The sequence below is a fragment of the Tyto alba genome, unplaced genomic scaffold (genome assembly GCF_018691265.1).
Source record: "Tyto alba isolate M040663 unplaced genomic scaffold, T.alba_DEE_v4.0 Super-Scaffold_1000006, whole genome shotgun sequence".
Lineage (NCBI taxonomy): Eukaryota > Metazoa > Chordata > Aves > Strigiformes > Tytonidae > Tyto > Tyto alba.
This window is the reverse complement of record NW_024881272.1, coordinates 18914180-18931953: the sequence shown is the minus strand read 5'-3', so window position 1 is coordinate 18931953 and position 17774 is coordinate 18914180. Positions and strand designations below refer to the sequence as shown.

At 36.4% G+C, this 17774-nt stretch overlaps 1 protein-coding gene across 1 annotated transcript in view; it reads left to right on the top strand.

Moving 5' to 3' along the window:
- The window catches only part of HS2ST1 (heparan sulfate 2-O-sulfotransferase 1), an 84964-nt gene that overhangs the window by 53795 nt on the left and 13395 nt on the right, over positions 1–17774 (top strand). The window contains exons 2-3 of the mRNA XM_042808557.1: positions 10658–10896; positions 17359–17444. Coding sequence (XP_042664491.1) covers positions 10658–10896; positions 17359–17444 — 325 coding nt within the window. The remainder of the gene's footprint in view (positions 1–10657; positions 10897–17358; positions 17445–17774) is intronic.

Sequence of the window (17774 nt, the reverse complement as noted above, 5' to 3'; positions counted from 1 at the left end):
ACTTTCATTTCAGTGCCATTGCATTATCCAGCATAACTTTCTGCAGTTCTGACTTTTAGTCAGTTGTGATGTAACTTCTGATAATGAATAATTATGGTGTATTTTAGTCAGGGAGCATTGTTTGGAGTTTGATGAATACAGATCTATTGTATCCCTTACTGCTGTGGGACCAAAGATTTGAGCAAGGGGATGGAGTTGTTTTTACCTTCTTGAAACAGCTACCTAAAATGCAGTGAGGGAATTGCTTGCCCTTTGTTCTGGTCAAATTTTTATCAAATAGTCGTCCTTGTTCAAAAAAGGACTGATTTGGGGGAAGAACAAAATATTTCTCATGCATATAGGAAAATAATTATTTTTAATTAAAAAACTTAATCCAATCTAAATCAGGATTAACATGCAGAGGCTTTCAATGAGCAGCTGGATCCCCTACCAGTGGGGAGTTTTTTGTACAAAACCACCTTACTGCACACCTCAACAATCCTGAACTGGCTCTGTTTTTACCAAGGACAAAGAACTCCCTATCACACTGACACGAAACTAGATAAAGCTCTTGCTTGTATAATTTTGATTTTTCTAATCAATGTCTACTGCAAAGATATTTTTTTTTTTTTTATAGTAATGTTGTTGGTGTGCAAGTGTATCTGAACTGAGCATGACTGCCACTGTTTGTTGGCATGGAGTGGATGGACATGGAAGGGTTTCCATTAGCTGGCTAGTTGTGTCACAAGTGTTCTCTAAAGCATAATTTCAAACTAATCCCAAAAATTTAATCTGGGTTTCTCTCATGAGAGTCCAACAGAACTTCCAGGGTAGGGTTAGGGAATGTACATGTTGTGAGGATTTGCAAGCTTTCCTTTGTAATATTCCCTCTACTGACTCCTTGAGTCCATTGAGCTGGTGTTCCTTTTAATCCTCGGAAAGTCAGAGGGGAAGGGCTACCTTTAAAGCAGGTAATTATTTTATTCAGAAAGGAACCAGGTTGATACTGCATGTATTTATTTTTTTTTCCTAGTCGTACCTGAGTATAGCTTGGACTCCCAGGTGTGAAGAGGGGTAGGGTATAGCAAGAAGAGTTCTCCAGAGGTAGTTTAAAAACTACTTAATTTAGTGTTTGTTGTAGTTCTAGCATTTAATTTAAAAAGTGTTTTTCTTGTACTTTCATTTACTTAAAATAACTTTGAAGTTCCTGAAATGTAATTTTTGAGTAGTCTGTGTGATGTTAGAGCTTATTTTTATTCATGCTTATCTTTTTCATCTCCATCTCAGATGAGGTCTTTAGGCTGCAAGCCTAAGATTGGAATAAAAGATAAAGCAGTGGGTTTTTTTATGTATGTTGATATTTAAGCTATATGAGCTAACAAATCTCTTGACTTGACAGTTTGCAGTCTTTGGGGAAAAATAAGACATACTTTTGATTTGTATATAAAGCAACCAAGGTATAGAGTTAAATTGAAGTTCTTGAAGATAAGATGACAAATGGTTTTCACAAAGAAAACAAAAAATATAATCAGGAGTTTATCTAGTCAGTATTTTTAAAATGTAATTAAAATTAATTCTGTTATGACTTAACAACAGTGGGGCTCCAGTGGGGCTCATTCAGCTTGCAGACTCATTTCTGTTTTTTCAAAGGACTTTATACAAACCCCTGTAACTACATTAAGGTCATAAATCATGTTTATCACTGTAAATGCCTGTACATAGCCCGTGTTAATTAAGCAAATATCATTCTGTATCTGTTGATACTACGCAGAGTTATCATAATCTTTATTCTTGGTACCTTAGCTTCCTAAAATTCCTAATAAAACATTTGTATCTTCTACCTTAACCACATCAGTTGCCATTCAGATCAGAAGGCAAGGCTGTTTGCTGTCTTCCTTTTTTTAGCTGCTAGACCAGCTGGCAATAGTTTGTTTTCCAGATTAGGTTAGTTTAGCCGAGAAGTGTGAAGATGAGCAGGGGTGTAAGAGTAATATGTTGGAAATAACAGTATATTTTACCAACCAGTTTTATTAAATGTGATCGTGACTTACTGTAATACAGCATCATCCATACATACAAGTCTTTCAACAACTTTAACAGTCAGTTTAGAGATTCTTTTTGCTTTTATGCTAGCCACTACCCTTTTAGAAAAAGTAAATTATTGTATGTCTGGAGAAAGCTTGTATAAAATAGCAAAACAGTCTCCAGGCTGCCTTACTAAATGGAGTCAGATGATCTATATTGATTTTGCTTTCTTTCATTATTTGAATTGGATTTTGCTTGAAGGAGTGACTTGCACATTTGTATAGTGGAACGCTTGTGACAACTATATCCGTGTATAAAACAGTTCCATTAACTTTTCTTGCTAACACCGAAGACCTGCATTATGATGTTAAGGCACTATAGAGAACAAATCCCTGATTTGCTGTTATCATAGTCACAGTGCTTCGTAAGAGTTTACTGACAGTTCTGGGGTTCTGAAAAGCCACAAACCTTTTCCTTGTGTGAATATAACCTCCTGTTTACATCTGTCTGTTATTCAAGTTTCCTTGTCCTAAAGAAACTTGAAATTGCAAGTGAGCAGCAGAAAAAAAAAAAAAAAAAAAGGTGTCTATTGGGTTTGCTTTCATGGTAATTCATTAACTTGAATTCAACACTTGTGTCAAGCCAAACAGCTCAGTCTGAAGTTGGAGTTTATGGAGCTGTTTGACATATGCTCATTTTTAAATCTTAGTACTATATCATGTTGCCTAAAATGTTGCGGTAAATTTTTATGTAATTAGTAGTATTTGCAATATTCAGGACTCATAGTAGTGATGCTATAGTTAGAGCTGAAGATGTGTTCTTAGTATGCACCTTTTCAAGCATTTACAAATTGTTCAAAATTCCATATTTGGTGGAATGAAATCTTCTTTATTCTGTTTTACTGGATGTTATTACACAAAAATGTCTGCTATAAGCCATATTTTTTCTGGGAGTAACTGTACTTGTTGGAGTACCTAGGCTTTGATCTATAAATGCAGTTCATCTGATCTGTGACTTTTCATGGGTTTTTGTTTAGTTTTGCTCTTCCTGGGACAATTTGAGATGTAAGCCCTTACCTGTCCTTTGTATTATGTACCTAAAACACAGGTTGATTTTATAGTGCATGTATGGTGTGTCTGGTCTTGCATCAAAAAAGGGCCACAGTGTAGTCTTTCATTAAGGAATTCTGCCTAACAGAATGCTGGAAGAAAAATGTGTAAGGCTGTATGTTAACTATAGGTTTTGGTTTGGTTTGTTTTTTTTTAAGAAAAAATAAAAGGATAAAAAAATAAAATATTTGGTCAGAGTTTAATCTTCAACTATTTTCTTACAAATGCAGTTGATCAACTAACAAGATTGGCAGAAAAATGAGAAATTCAGGCTCTGATGTTAAACCTATCTTGGATGAGTATGTGGGATAGTGATTTCACTGTTGGGTAAACTATTTTTTTTTTTTTAAGTTCAAACTGTTAACTACTGCACACTAATCAATATGCTCCTACTTACATGTTCAAAATAAAGCCCTGGCAAAAATGCTATCATGAAATTAAATGACGAGTATCAAATGCTAATGAAAGTGTAGCAGGTTTTTCAGCATCACTACTTCTAATTTTCAGACAGCTGCTGCATTAGATTTTAGTTAACAATCTCAGTGCCTAGCAGGAGGTGCCTCCTTCCTGGTCCATGTTGGGTTTCTGGCGGGGGAGGGGGGGGGGGGGGGGGGGGGAGGCGGAGCGGAGGGGTGTTATTTTTACTTTTAACTAGTTCCAATGTGCATTTGTTGGAGTTTAAAGTTTGGAATTTAAAAACAATTCTCTTCTGTCTGGACAGTTCTTTTTCCTTCAGTTCTGTAAAATGCATTAACCACTATTTAAGAAAATGTTTTGACAATGTTAGCAGCTTTTAATTGTTCAGTAAAATACTGGGTTTTATTACAGAAGATCTCTTGTATCTGTTTCTTCTCATGCCTTACTGGAAAAAAAAAATATGAAATGAAATTTCCAAAATTAGTCATTAGAATCTCATGACACTAAGGCAAATTAATTTTTAGAAAGGGAAGGAAAATACGTTTTTTTTTTATCTGGCTGAAAAAAGCTTTAACTTTTCTGGCCTTATTTTAGTTTTGTGCTTGTGTTTCCACCCTTGTATGTGCTTTCCACATGATCTTCTCTTGCTGTAGATCAGAACTGGGCTCAGAGCACATATGTGCTGAGGCTGTCCTGGAGTTTGAGGGCTGTTTGAAGACAAACATTAAATTAAAGGTTTTAGTAAATATTTCATAGGCTGATTAAAGATAGCTAGATTTTCAAATGAGATAAACTGTCTCTTTTGTCTAAAATGCAAATGGCTAAAATATTTTAAGGGTTAAGACTTTTTTGATAAGGTAAGTTGTTCTGAGCTGCACGGATAAGTATCTAAGAAAAGAAAAAAGCAAAATGCCTGAGTTATTCTTTTTAACTAGAATAAATTATGGCTATTGCTTATGGTATTAGCAGTGATTTCCACAAGTGTGGTTCCCTGAGTGGTATCTTTGTAAGCCAAAATTTCTGAAGATGTGACGTGCTTGGCAGTAGTGGGGGGGAGTGGGGTGTGCTGGGAACACAATAGGACCCGCTAGCCCCTGTCCAAGAGCAGTGCTCTGCTGCTTGAGTGCCAGTGTCAGGGTTCACTGGTGACTGAAAAAACTTAATTAAATTTTCAGTTTTATTTCTTAGTTATCTTTTAATTATTTTTCTTAATAAACATTTGGTACAATGAGATTAAATGTGTCTGTGTTATATTGTTTCACCCTTCAACTGTATTTGCTTTACCAGTGGAAAGTCACTTGGCTCTGCTAAGCAGGGAAGTTGCAAGACTAGCATTTTGTTCTTCTGTCAAATAGTATTTTGCTTCCTTGTTTCTTAATTTTGATTGTAATATATTTATTTACTTATGTTCATGGGGAAATAGAATAGTTAATTACAATTATAAGGATGGTCACTTAGAGATAGTTATTAGGAGTCACACTTGAGAGAATCTGAAGTCCCCTGGACTGGTTTTAAGAGCACTGTAGTTACCTGAGCAGGAAGGTAGGGTTTGCTGCGCTCTACTGACACTCCCCCCACCACTGCCCAATGGCTCACCCAGATTTCCCTTTGGGAATAATAAACATTAATTAATTAGCAATAAAGGGACACCAGGCTTCATGGAATAGTTTTAGAGAGGAAGAGAAAGTAGGAGAGACAAAAGGCTTTCCCAAAATACATGTTAGTCTTTAAGTCATGAAGTTGCTGAAGAACCAATGTAGTGGTTTTGCTGTTAGTAAGACTTAAAACTAGAGCAGAATAGAGTGGTTATTCTTAAAGGTCTTAGAAAGATTTGGTGGGTTAATATTGATACCTTGAGCAAAATTAGCTTTAAGCATTTTTTATTAATTCAGTCTGTATTTTTTCCTGTAGTTTTAATTGGATATAGTGACACAAATACTCCACAGGCATAAGTTGTTGAAGCACCGTTGATTCTTTCTCTCCTCTTCTCCCTCCCCGAAGTACTGATGGCCACATACAGCAGCACTGCTCTGGTTTATAAGTAGTATGCTGCTAAACAGCTCCCAGAGGAGGCTGCATTTCAGTGAAAGATGAAGGCTATGCGTATATGGTGGGTGTATATAATTTGAAAATTAATCAGAACATTAACTTTGCTACATAATTATGGTTAATTTTTAAGCTTCTATTCAGTTTTCATTATTCATCAGAGGAGAATGGAGTCAATAGTGAGTAGTTTTTCGGTCCTGCTCCAGTTCAGTATTTAGGCCAATCATGTGTTTAATGCAGTTTTTGGGCAGCAAAACAGCTTGAGATCTGCTCAGTGCCTCAGGCTACCAGCTGCTTGCCTAATTGGCCTGGGAGCTCAGTGGAAAGAAAGCGGAGACACCAAGTCAGTTGGCTTCAATATTAGTCCCAACTGGAAGAAACCTGCTTATTGGTTTGAAGTGTCATCCCATGTCGTAGATATACAGCAACTGTTTGCTCAGGGATGGTGCTATCAATACTAGCTGTCCAGTTCCTTTGCATCAAGTCAGTGTGAGTGAAGTTTGAATCCACATCTTTTTCTTCTGCTGGGCAACACTTGAAGGCTTCTGAGCTAAAATTTATTTTAAGACTGAGCCTTTTCTCATCTGAGTGGGAGGTTTCACAAGGAAGTATGGCAGGCGCATAAGACACATTGAAGAGAGAGCCTAAATAATATCTGTAGATACATTCAGAAGGAAAATAGATGTAGAGGACAAGGATCATAGTTTGGGGAATTAGAGCAGTATGCTCTGAATTGTTCTTCCAGGTACTGAGTTAACTTGACTTTGACAGCCATTGAGGCTCAAAACGTATCATTCATCAGGAGTGGTAAGTGCTAAGCTATTGAGGAAAGAAGAGTTTCTGGTTTTGATAGATTTTTTTTTTTTTTTTTTTTGTTAAGAAATCTCAGGAGGTTCTTGTGCTTTTGTGAAAAATGTGAGGAATTTGAAATGCGTGGTTTTGTTAAGTTGTTAAAATCCATGCCACTTTTATGTTTGGGAAGATAATATTTTGTATGCAGTTAACACTTGGATTTGAAGTAAATGCTAATAAACTTGTTTTACTGCAGACATTCATCTGTTTGAATGTGCAAGGAATGTAGACAAAGAACTGCTTGTGATCACAGTGATTTGTTTCTATAATTATGTAAATATTATTCAGTTTGGTTTTCAAATATTTTTATAGGTATGTATGGGTCCAGTACATTTTCACAGGTGATTTTATTAGTTGAAATCCTAACAAAATAGGGCTAAGCAATCAAACTCTGTCTGTCCATTTCTCTCCAAGTGTTACTTTCCCTGTTAATAACTTTTAAACTTGTTGACAAACTGCTTTGACTTGAAAAGGCAGCAGCCTTGAAGATAAATGATTTTTAATTTTTCTATAATCAGTAGTGGCATACAGGTTGAATGTTCCTATTGGTGCTTCTGCTGAAGAATAAGACATAACTTGCTCATTATATGTTATTTTCTGATAGCATCTGAGTAGCAAACGAGCTTGTTGCTAGCCATGATATTTCTTGGTTTATTGCACAAGAGAATGGCTGAAGAAATGTAAGTCATGGGGAGATGCTGTCAGTTACAGAAATGGGATAAAGGACGATTTTGAAGAATGGATAGACAAATAGGTGAGAACAGAAGCTTGTTCTGTAGTTTACAAAACAGCAGCTTCTGGCAACTGAAGGCTTTCTGCAAGTAATTCATCTGCTGGTAAATAACCAGTGTAGCAATTTTTGTTACACTGATAATATATGGTACTGCCTGTGTGCAAACTGTCCTTGCAGCTAATGAAAGTTTACATGTAGGATGACTGCAAATGACAGAACAGCATTTTTACCAACTGTATAGTAATTATATTAATAATAAAAAAGTGTGAGACAGAATATTTTATGCCTTAAAATTATCCTGTATTATATTATTATGAAATTCTGTCTTGTATTCGAAGTAATACTTGCTTAAATGCTGCTTATCTTTTTAAACTGATGTAGATAATTTGTGTGAAACTTAGTATGGACACTCTTAACTCGGTTTAGACACTTGGCTCTTAATAATTTGCCTAGATGTTTTTCTTACAAGATCACGTTTAAATAGAATACAATGGGTAGGATGTCATTTTGTCCACAGGATCTCTGATAGGAAAGAAATTACCTAGCCTGATTATTTTTTTATACTGATTTCAGTGAAACTGATCCAACCTTATGTAGACAGGTGGTCATAATCAAAGTTAAACTTGCAGGGCTGTCATCTAAGGAAATTTTTGGTAAACAAATATACTTAATAAATACATAGCATCTTCTTCCTCCCTGTCTTCCACAGGTAAAAAGTCGTTAAAGCATATATTGCATTTTCTTTTGTACTTCTAAAAACATATAAGCAATGTTATTTTTTCAACTATTACAGGACTTTTACTTCCAAGACTATTTAAATTTTATAGAAGAAAAAATTAGGTAGTTCATCAAATACCCATCAACTCCTCAAATTCTCTTAAGTCCTGGTTAACTAGTTATCCTAAAGACTATTATCAGTTGCATGTTACCATTACTGGACCTCTTCCCCCTTCCCAAATAAATAAATAAATAATTCATATGGATCAAATCACATGCCATTTTAAGAGTTAAACTGACTTTTCAGAAAGTAACAAAAAAGCTTCCTGGCACGGCAGGGAAAACTGCAAACTGTTCATGATGGAAAAAAATGTGCACTTTTGCAAAACTTGCAGTTTTCCTTGTTTTGATATTAATAGACTATAAAACGACAGTAGGCCACTAGGATGGCTAACTGGATTAGACACTTTCAGGTGCTTCATCTGCTTCTGACTTGCTTTAGCTTCCCTTGTACTTCAGCAGTTTATATCTTGCACTTCATCTCAGTTTTGGTTTGGTTTGGTTTGGGTTTTTTTTTAACTATTGCAGTTATTTCAAAAATGTGATTTCAATTCTTCATTTTAAAGATTAGTTTTCATTTTAATTTGAAATTTAAAGCCTCCTTATTCTTTAATAATGGAACTGTGAGTACTTCACACTTGTGAAGGTTCTCCTCCTTGCATGGGTTCTTGCTTTCCCCTCTCACCCTACAATGCTGAAGGTGATTGTATGCAATAGCCTTCTGCTAATTGCATCTAATCATCCATCTTTTATATCTTAGGTATAGCCTTTAAAGTGCACTTATCATGCTAATTCTTAAATCATCATGGTTTCAAATACCTCATTAGAGGAACACTTCTCATCACTCCTTTTGCAAATCATGTCTGTTTCTCACAAATGTTTACTTCTTACATGTAGAAGGGGAAGCTTCCCTCCACACCAACCAGCCTTATCAGACCTGGAGTTCTGTGCTGTTATGATTCAAATCTAGCTGAGATCTACTACGCTCTGTAGAAAATACAAATTTATTTATTTATTTTTAGTTCAGCTGCTCTAGGTGGTATTCAGTATCCATGTAGCCTTGGGCAGCCATGTGGTTAGCCATGTCACCTACCAAATGCTTCCTCTAATCTGTTACTAGCAGGAAGGGGAGAGTTGCCAGTCCCTTTTTGTTGTAGCCATCTTCACATAGCTGAAACCTGACTCTGTTGCCTCCTCTCTTTCCAAAACAGGATGTTTGCCAGCAGTGATGGGAGAGGTAGCAAATGAGAAAGGAAGGAGCAAAAACTGTGACTGATGTAGTGGGGAGCAACAGATGTCATGTGGAAAATTGAGATATACTCAATAAGCATTTTCTGCAAACATTTTCATACTGATGTAACTTAGTTATGGGGTGTGAGATATGAGCATATGAGAGAGTGAGTGAGTTTAAGCTTTGAAGCATTTCAGACAGATGGAAGTTTGTGGTTGAAGACAATTTATGTGGAATTACAGGCTAGTGGTGTTCACAGCTTAATGATTCTGCTTTAAAAGTGATTTGATGTTATAATTAAAGAGAAGTGGTGAAAGAGAATAGAAGGAGCTGGGTTACAGGAAGCAAGGGAGGTAAAGGTTGAGAGCTGCTACTTCTAAAAGCATGTCATCCAGAATGAGCTATACCTTGTGTAAGAATATAGTACGGAGAATTACAGGTTACTCTTGTGGTACTGAGTTCGGTTTGCACTGTTGGCCAACACAGATTTCTTTGAATACATTATTAAGGCAATATCCCAATAAACGAATCAGAAAAGATGCTTTGACATCTGTATTACAAATTGTATTAAAGTATATACTTATCTAGAACAGAACAAAGCTGTGCCTGAATCAGCAAAAAGTATTTGATATTCAACAGTAGGAGGAAAAAAAAAAAAGCTCTAATGCTGTGGTTTTTATTTTCCAAATAGGCTTTTAGCACTTGAAGCAGAGTTCAATTACTCAAAGTACTGCCCTTTGTATAAAAGGAAAAATGGTTTATTTGCTATGTACTCACCTTGCCAAAATGTCTTGTTCATAGCTTGCTTTTCCATGTTTCTTTCTTTTTGATGTATTTGATGTATTTCAGTACTCAGAGATCACTCTTCACCTTAATGTTAACTGTTTCATAAGCACCTCTTGCTTCTGTTATTGTCAAACTTGAAATTAATAAATATAATCGAATTTTTGCAAGCCCATTTATTGTAATGCTTTACACTTGGGGTTTGTATCAATTGAAATAACAAAACAGTGGTTTAGTCTGAATTCCAGTGCTTCTACACAGTTAATTGACTAATTACTGTTTTCAGAAAAGTCATATTCTCCGAAGTGCTTGAGTTATTCCTTCTATTGTAATTTCTATAAAACACCTATTCAAAAATTATTTGGGGAATTTGGGGAATGTCACCATTTTGATAGCGCATTATAGAGGGTTTTTTTTTTAGAGAAGATGTCTTTCAGAACATTACTGTGAGTCATAGAATACCATATGTGTTCCCTAAGTATATTGTTCTCTAGTCTTTGTGTTCTGTGTCAGACTAACTCACCTTTTATCATTCATACATTTTATAGATGTAAGTTTTGCTTCAGATGTGTCAGAAATATATATGACAGTGTTTCCTTCATTGCTGAGGAGTTACTGCTTTTCACCAGGTTATTTGTATTCTATGCTTTGAAATTCAAAATTGGTGATATTTACATTGAAATTTTGTATTGTCATCCTTAACAGAAAGGGCTATTGCAAGACATGAAGTCAGAGAAATAGAACAACGTCATACAGTAGATGGCCCCCGACAAGATGTGACACTAGATGAAGAAGATGATGTGGTGATTATTTACAACAGAGTACCTAAGACTGCCAGCACATCCTTCACAAATATTGCCTATGATCTTTGTGCAAAGAATAAATATCATGTTCTACATATCAATACAACCAAAAATAACCCTGTCATGTCTCTGCAAGATCAGGTAAGCTGCTGCATTTGGGATGTCTTTATTAAACAAGGGGAAAATATAGAAAACTTTTTTGCTATTGCAAACTTATATGGTCTGATTGGATTGGCTTTTATGCTACATTTTCCAATATAAATGAATTCTAATGTGTTTATATTTTCTTTGTTGGGAATTAATATTATTTATTAAATAATAGGTTTAGGTTTTTGCTGGGCTACTGGAGTTGGTAAGTATCTGTTTATTGGACCAAAACAAAGTTAAAAAGAGACACAGCTAGGGCAGAAATTACCTTTGTTGTTATAACTGTAAGTTTATTGTACTGTCAACTGTCTGCCTTTTGGCTGTGTAATAGTATTTGCCTGTCATCTCTATCTGCAGTGAATGCAGTCTTATGTGATTTCCTCTTTGAGTGGTGCAGGCACTGTGCTATGCTGTCAGAGCTGTACTTCAGTCTTTGTTACTAGGTCTGGTCAGGTCTCACAGGTAATCAAAAATGGGTAGAAAGAAGTGGTTGTAAATAGCTTGCACTTTAAAGGATGAGTCAGTTTGCATCCACTTAAAGATCTCCCTAAAATCAGTGCAGTCCCAGGGTAGAAATGATCATGGCTACCACTGCATCAGATGATGAGTATTGAAAAAAGATGATGAAGAATCAATGCTCTATTTTTCTTGGGGTGCGATGAGGGAGTAGATTTTTTGGTTTATTTTTTGAAATAATATTTCTTTGCTCGCCGTGAGTGGACATGCAGGGAACCCAGGTCAGAGGTCTGAAACTCACTGCGTTATCATCCCTGTTTGTAAAACAAATGTTTCCAAACTCTCAGGTATGTACTACCAATTGTATGCTGATCATCTTAAGATGATATGCAGCAGAGGCAGGAGCTGTTCTGCATTGCAGCATGTCAGCGCTGAGGCTTTAAATGCGTGCCTACAGGCAGAAGCAGCTCAGCACAGCTGCTGGAGTGGGGCGAAGGGAAGCAGATGGTAACAGGCCCTCCACTTTCAGTTCTGTGTGTGGGAGAAGGATTGAGGTAGGGATCTCGGTGCAGGGCACACAGAGTGTACTTGGGGTGGGACTGGGAACCTGGTTTGTGATAGTGGGGTTGTGTTACTGTTGGGTTTTTGCTGTTGTGAAGTATTTTCCTTAATATGAAAGTGATATTCTCATACATGATTACTGAAATTACTAAGAGTAAATCTGGTAGCCATCCCTGTAGTCCTGTCCACTGCACAGAACAAGTACTAATGACCTGTGCACTAACAGTAGAGTGATTTATCAGAAGATTGAACAAGCCTGTATCTGTTAATAAAAAATCATGCTCAAGTCAGTCATACTTAGTGCCACATTTCCAAATACAGATTCTGTCTGTGTCATGGTATCTCTTTGAATTGTAGTAGTCTGTCCTGAAGGATAGGAGAGCTAGCCATTGATGGTATAAATTAAACATAGGCAACCTTGCCTTAAATTTCTCCTTTTGTTTGAATTTCATTCAAATCAAGTTTATTCTTTACTGGTTTAGTTTTGTCTAAGAGAAGCTCTCCTCCTCATCTTCCCTCTAATAATTACCTATTGAAAAATGCAAATCTCATCAGTACTGGGCATGTAGACAATACTGGCAGTCCTACCTTCTTTTGATACTATGCTATTGTCCAAAGTGGTAAATTATGTTGTTTAATTAGACAATTGGTACTCCTCTTCTTCAGTGGCCATTAACTGGGAGAAGCTGACAATGAGAAACTTTATATATTGCATAGTTGTTCAAAGAAGAAGAAATAATTATTTATCTTTAGTATATCAAGATAGCAACTTGCCATTGTAAGTCATAACACAAGTCTGGAGATGGCAAGGGTGGGTGCTGAGCAGTAGCTGATGAGGTTTATTCTTTGTGGGCTTGGATTTGCATGAAATATTCACATGCCACCTTCACCAGTATAGCTTACTTGAGTGCATTTGGTGTATATACACCAGTAGCAAAATACATAAACACATCATAGAGACACAATTGTTTTATCAGTGATACTGTTTGCTAAAGCAAATCTCTCTAAGAAAAGTGAAGATTGTCTTGGGCTTGACATAAATTTGTAAAATAGTGAGCCCTCTGTTACGTACTTCTTCTGCTGTACTTTTTCCAAACTACTCTAATTCTGTAAGAGATTTTAAGTTCTCTGCCCATATGTAAAACCTTTACTTATTGAATGCAATCTGAAAAAAAAATCTGTTCAAAATCCACTCCAAATATAATCTGTATCTGGTGTGAGATAATCTAATAAGAGTCCCTAACACATCCATTTTAGTTTCAGATGGAATTTGTCTCAGCAGCCCTCCTTTCTTTTGCAGCATCTCTGACAGCAGGATCCTGGGAACTGCCCCTCTTTCCACAGGTTGGGCTTTTTCTTTGCAGCAAGCTGAGTGCTGTGTTGCATTTCTGACCTATGTGTGCTGTAACAAAAACACTTGCTTTCATTAAGTCAGAGTAGTTGGTTGGTTGGATTTTATTTGTTGCTTGCATGTTTCGGTACTGATACGTTTTGTTCATAAAAGTATGCCTCTATTATGTCTAGTTGGTTGACATACCAGCCACACAAACTTTATCTTTTTTGTTACATGGTGAAATTGACATCTAAAACATGTAAAACAAAATTACAGTTCTGCCTTGCAGCATGTATTCTTGATATATTGTTAGAAAAGGGTGTATGAGAACATGTTCTCTGTACTGTTGTTGTGAACATAGAAAGCCATGGTACAACTATCCAGCATTTCACTCCCTCAGCTTGCTGTTTTCTGTTCCTTGTTCTTTTTCTCCTGCAGTTCTTCTCTCAATTTTTCTCAAAAGAGCGACGTGAAAATATATAATCTTGCTTCCAAATGTATTCTAAAACAGTGGCCTTTCAGAGGATAGCACACTCAAAGTGATGTTAGTAGTACTTATTTCCTCTTCTGGTGAAGGTTTCAATGGCTGTCAGAAGTGTAACAAATAAAAGTTTGCAGCGACTCTGTTAGAAGTGGAAATACTGTCGTGTGCTCCTAAACAATTAAGAATTTTTCTCTTGGAGTTAGATGCCTTAGTGAGTACTAGTGTCCACTGCTATACATGTGCCAATTGTATATTTCCTTCTGAGAAAGAATTGTTCATGCAGGGTGGGTATCCTGGCTGTGCCATGGCTGAACTGGTGAACATTCTGTTTTCACCATCTCACAAAATTGCTTCTCAGCTGCCCTTACCTTGATCCTGCTTGTGATTTCTCATGGCATGCAGCCAAAGGTGTGCTGCTAGCCTGTCTCCAGCATTCCTGACCCTCTGATTTAGAGCTAACTATAAGTTATTAGCTTGTATGACAATTTGGATAGCTAAGCTACCAGTGCCTTCTTGCAGAGGGATTTTGATTCAGTCGTCTCATCATGCTCGGTCTTTAAATCTGAATCTGAGATTTCCTTTAATCGGGAGACTGTGTTGGTCTTCAGTCTTACTTGAGAGCTCTTTTTTTGTAGTTCAAATGCAAAATCCTCATGTGTCCTCACCAGACTGGGCTTGTGACATTCATCCCTCAGTTATTTGTAATTTTAAGTCAGTCATTCAACAATTGACAAACAAAACTAGAATATAGTGACATGAAAATCTGGGGCTTTTTTGGTATCCAAAAGTCCATGTGATACAAGGCTGCAGGGTAATGACCTTTTGGGACAGAGCGGGTGTGGGTGGGTGTGTGTGCGTGTGTTCAGACTGTAGAGAAGAGTTAGTGGACAGAGATAACAGTTTACATCACTTTGGTTTGCACACACAGATTTCCCTGGGCTTTTTGCTCAGACCAAGTATGCTGGGTTTGTTTTTTCTTTCCTTTTGGCTCACTGGGACTTGTTTTAAATTCTTATCGTCCTAGAAACTGAATGTATTTAACTTACCTTTCAGGACATCTTACGCCCCCAGAGTACGTTTGATCTGGCTTTTTAATTCAGTGAAGCTCAGCTGATTTCTCACTTACTAAAGGATGTGAAGCAACTTTGTAGCTGATTATATAAAAGCACCCTAAAACAACTTCACAGGAATTCCATTCACGTCTATCTGAACTTTTAAAGTAACCTCAAATTTTATTCAGTTGGGTTCAGATGGAGAAGCTTGCTTGGTCTCTTGAAAGCTCCAGTAGCTGCTAAGCTCTGAAAAGAAAGATAAAATTGATCATATTTAACAGTATGAAGCAGCAAGCAATATTCATCTCTGCCCTAAAATGTGTGAATCCAGATTCATTAGACTGTCTGTGACCTGGAACAATTCTGATTTTTGGAATGCTGCAAAGCAGCAGGGAGTGGGGAGGGTGGTGTCGAAAATAATCTCTTGCCTGCAGGCTGGTTATAGGTGTTAAAAACTTAAGTTCTCAGAAGCACAGCATGTTACTGGTCCATCTTAAGGCAGATGTAAATGTCACAGCTGTCTTAGAAGGCTGAGAAGGGTTTCTCTTAGCTTGCCTGGCGTTAAAGTTAATAAAAGGCTAGAACATCCATCCTATGTTCATAAAAATTATTTCCTTAGCAAGCAATGACATTGTAAGAAAAAGAAAATAAAGGATTTTTTTTAACTATTACTGGAACATCAAAGCTTTTTTGCCAAATGGTGACATGGGGAGGTAAGAAGGAACTGACCCTTGGAATTTTGTACTTAACATTTCCCTGTGTCTAGTCCTAGTCTATTAGAAACTGAAATCTATCTGGTGCTAGACTTCAGAAAGCTTGTTCATGGAAATGTAACTGAAATGTACATTTTGATATACATGCTACACTACATACGATAAGTACCATGGTTTTCTTGCAGAGTTGTGTCAACCAGCCATGACATTTTGGGGTTTCGGGGTGAGGATATTTTGCATTTAGGAAACTTCTTTCCCAGGTATAGAAATATTAATAGCTGAGTCTCTCCTCTGAAAATATCTTGTCATTCATCTTTGAAAGGTACAGTTGATGAAAGTGTAGTTTGTTTCAGTAGCAGTAAAGGTAGTTCAAGTGGATTCAAAGTCTCACAGATATATCAGCAGTTTGTGCTGTGGCGATACAGAAAGCCAGTGCAGTTTATAAAACATCATTGTATAACATTGTGCATTGCTCTTCAGCTAGATTTGCCACAGTTTTTCTGTGCAGTATATGGTTTAAATTGTGAAATGCCACAGACTGTGAAACTTGTACACTGAAAAAAATGAATGCTGCCTGTTATTTAAAGGTAATATGCATTTCTTTTACCTGAGAGTCCAAGAGCCAGTGTTTGAAGAAATAAGTAAAGGTGATCGATCTCTTAACTGTGAGTTTTACACATTTGAAGAAACAGCAGCAGGCCAGTCTTGCCTCTTAAAATCCTCAATTGGTTGGTTGTAATAAATAATAAATATCATGTTTCAGGACACTCTCAATCCATTAGACCTTACAGAATATTAGTGTGTTGTCTTGAGCTCTCAAACTTCCCTTTTTTGACTCTTGTCTCATCTCAGTATCTTTGTGGTTATCTATGTTACTGTGTAAGAGAAAAGATATTGTAAATGTGCAGGGAATGCTGTATTCTAATCCTCAGCTTCAGAAATGGCGTATCACTATCAGACAGCTCAGGCAATATAAATTTATCATCTTTTCTTTATTATCCAATTCACTAGTTTTGAAATAACTTTCAGAGTTAAATGCTTTGATGTTAAAATATTCTGTTCATCTAATAAAGCCAAGCTATACCCGGATATGCATGTCCCACTTAATTTGATCATACTTTCTGGTTTGGGGTGTGTATCTTATTTTGTTCTCTGAAATGTAAAGCTATTCCTGTTTTTGTGAAATTTGCTGAGAACTGCTTTATCAGCCCTTGTTTAAGGGCTACTTCATGTTTTAGCATGGAAGCTTCACTGAAATGTTAGGCTTAAAGTAGCTCTTCAAAATGGTAAACTATAGATCTAATGTACACTGTATACATTTATAAAATTTCTTGATTGCTCTTGCATTGCATTTTGGGATGGGGGAGCAAGTGAACCAGCAGATTTTTTTCTTAAGTCCCAGTAAAATAGGTCTAAGAACATGCTTGTAAATCTGGTACACTTTTATTTAAGGGACTAAATACAGATCAGACAATTCTATCAAAGGTGTACTTGCATTTCTACTTATTGCTGATGGAATTCCACATTCCTTTCAAATTATAAATAAAATGGACTGACAAAAATTGAAATGTTTGTCTTGCTAATGTTTCTGTGGTAGCTTTCCTTGAATTGCCCTTCTGATTGCTCTATTCTGCTTTTTAGTTTCTGATTATTAAATTGTGGTGATTTAAAATGAGTCATCTGTATGCTTGCAGAAAGGTCTATTTTAGCTGGCACAAATTCTTTGGTAATAATCAAAATAGACTTTTTTTCTAATGCATTTGTAAGATTTTACTTACAAACCGGAAAATACCATGTATGGGGAAACGTAATGTGTTCCAGCTGTACTGAAACACCCTCTGCTGTCTACTTTTACAGGTCCGATTTGTGAAGAATGTGACATCCTGGAAGGAAATGAAACCAGGATTTTACCATGGACATATATCTTACTTGGATTTTGCTAAGTATGTTATGCTTGGATTTATCTGTTGAGTAGCATATTAGTTTAAGTTGCTTGGTTCCAGCTGGGATATTTGTGCCCTCTAGTGATGAAACTGGCAGTTACAGTTTTGAAAAATTCACACACTGAAATTACTAGGATGAGCAATATTTGGTTCTGATTTTCACAGTTTTCTCATGTCTTCTTGCATTATAAAATGTAGCTGAGTCTCATTTCAAAACTGTTTATATCCTTGTCTGAAATACAAGCTTGTTTTACTGAATATCCTGGCTTTTTTCTGGAATGCTGGAAATTCTGCCTTAGGATTGACTTTCTGTTCAGGGAAGTTTAAGAC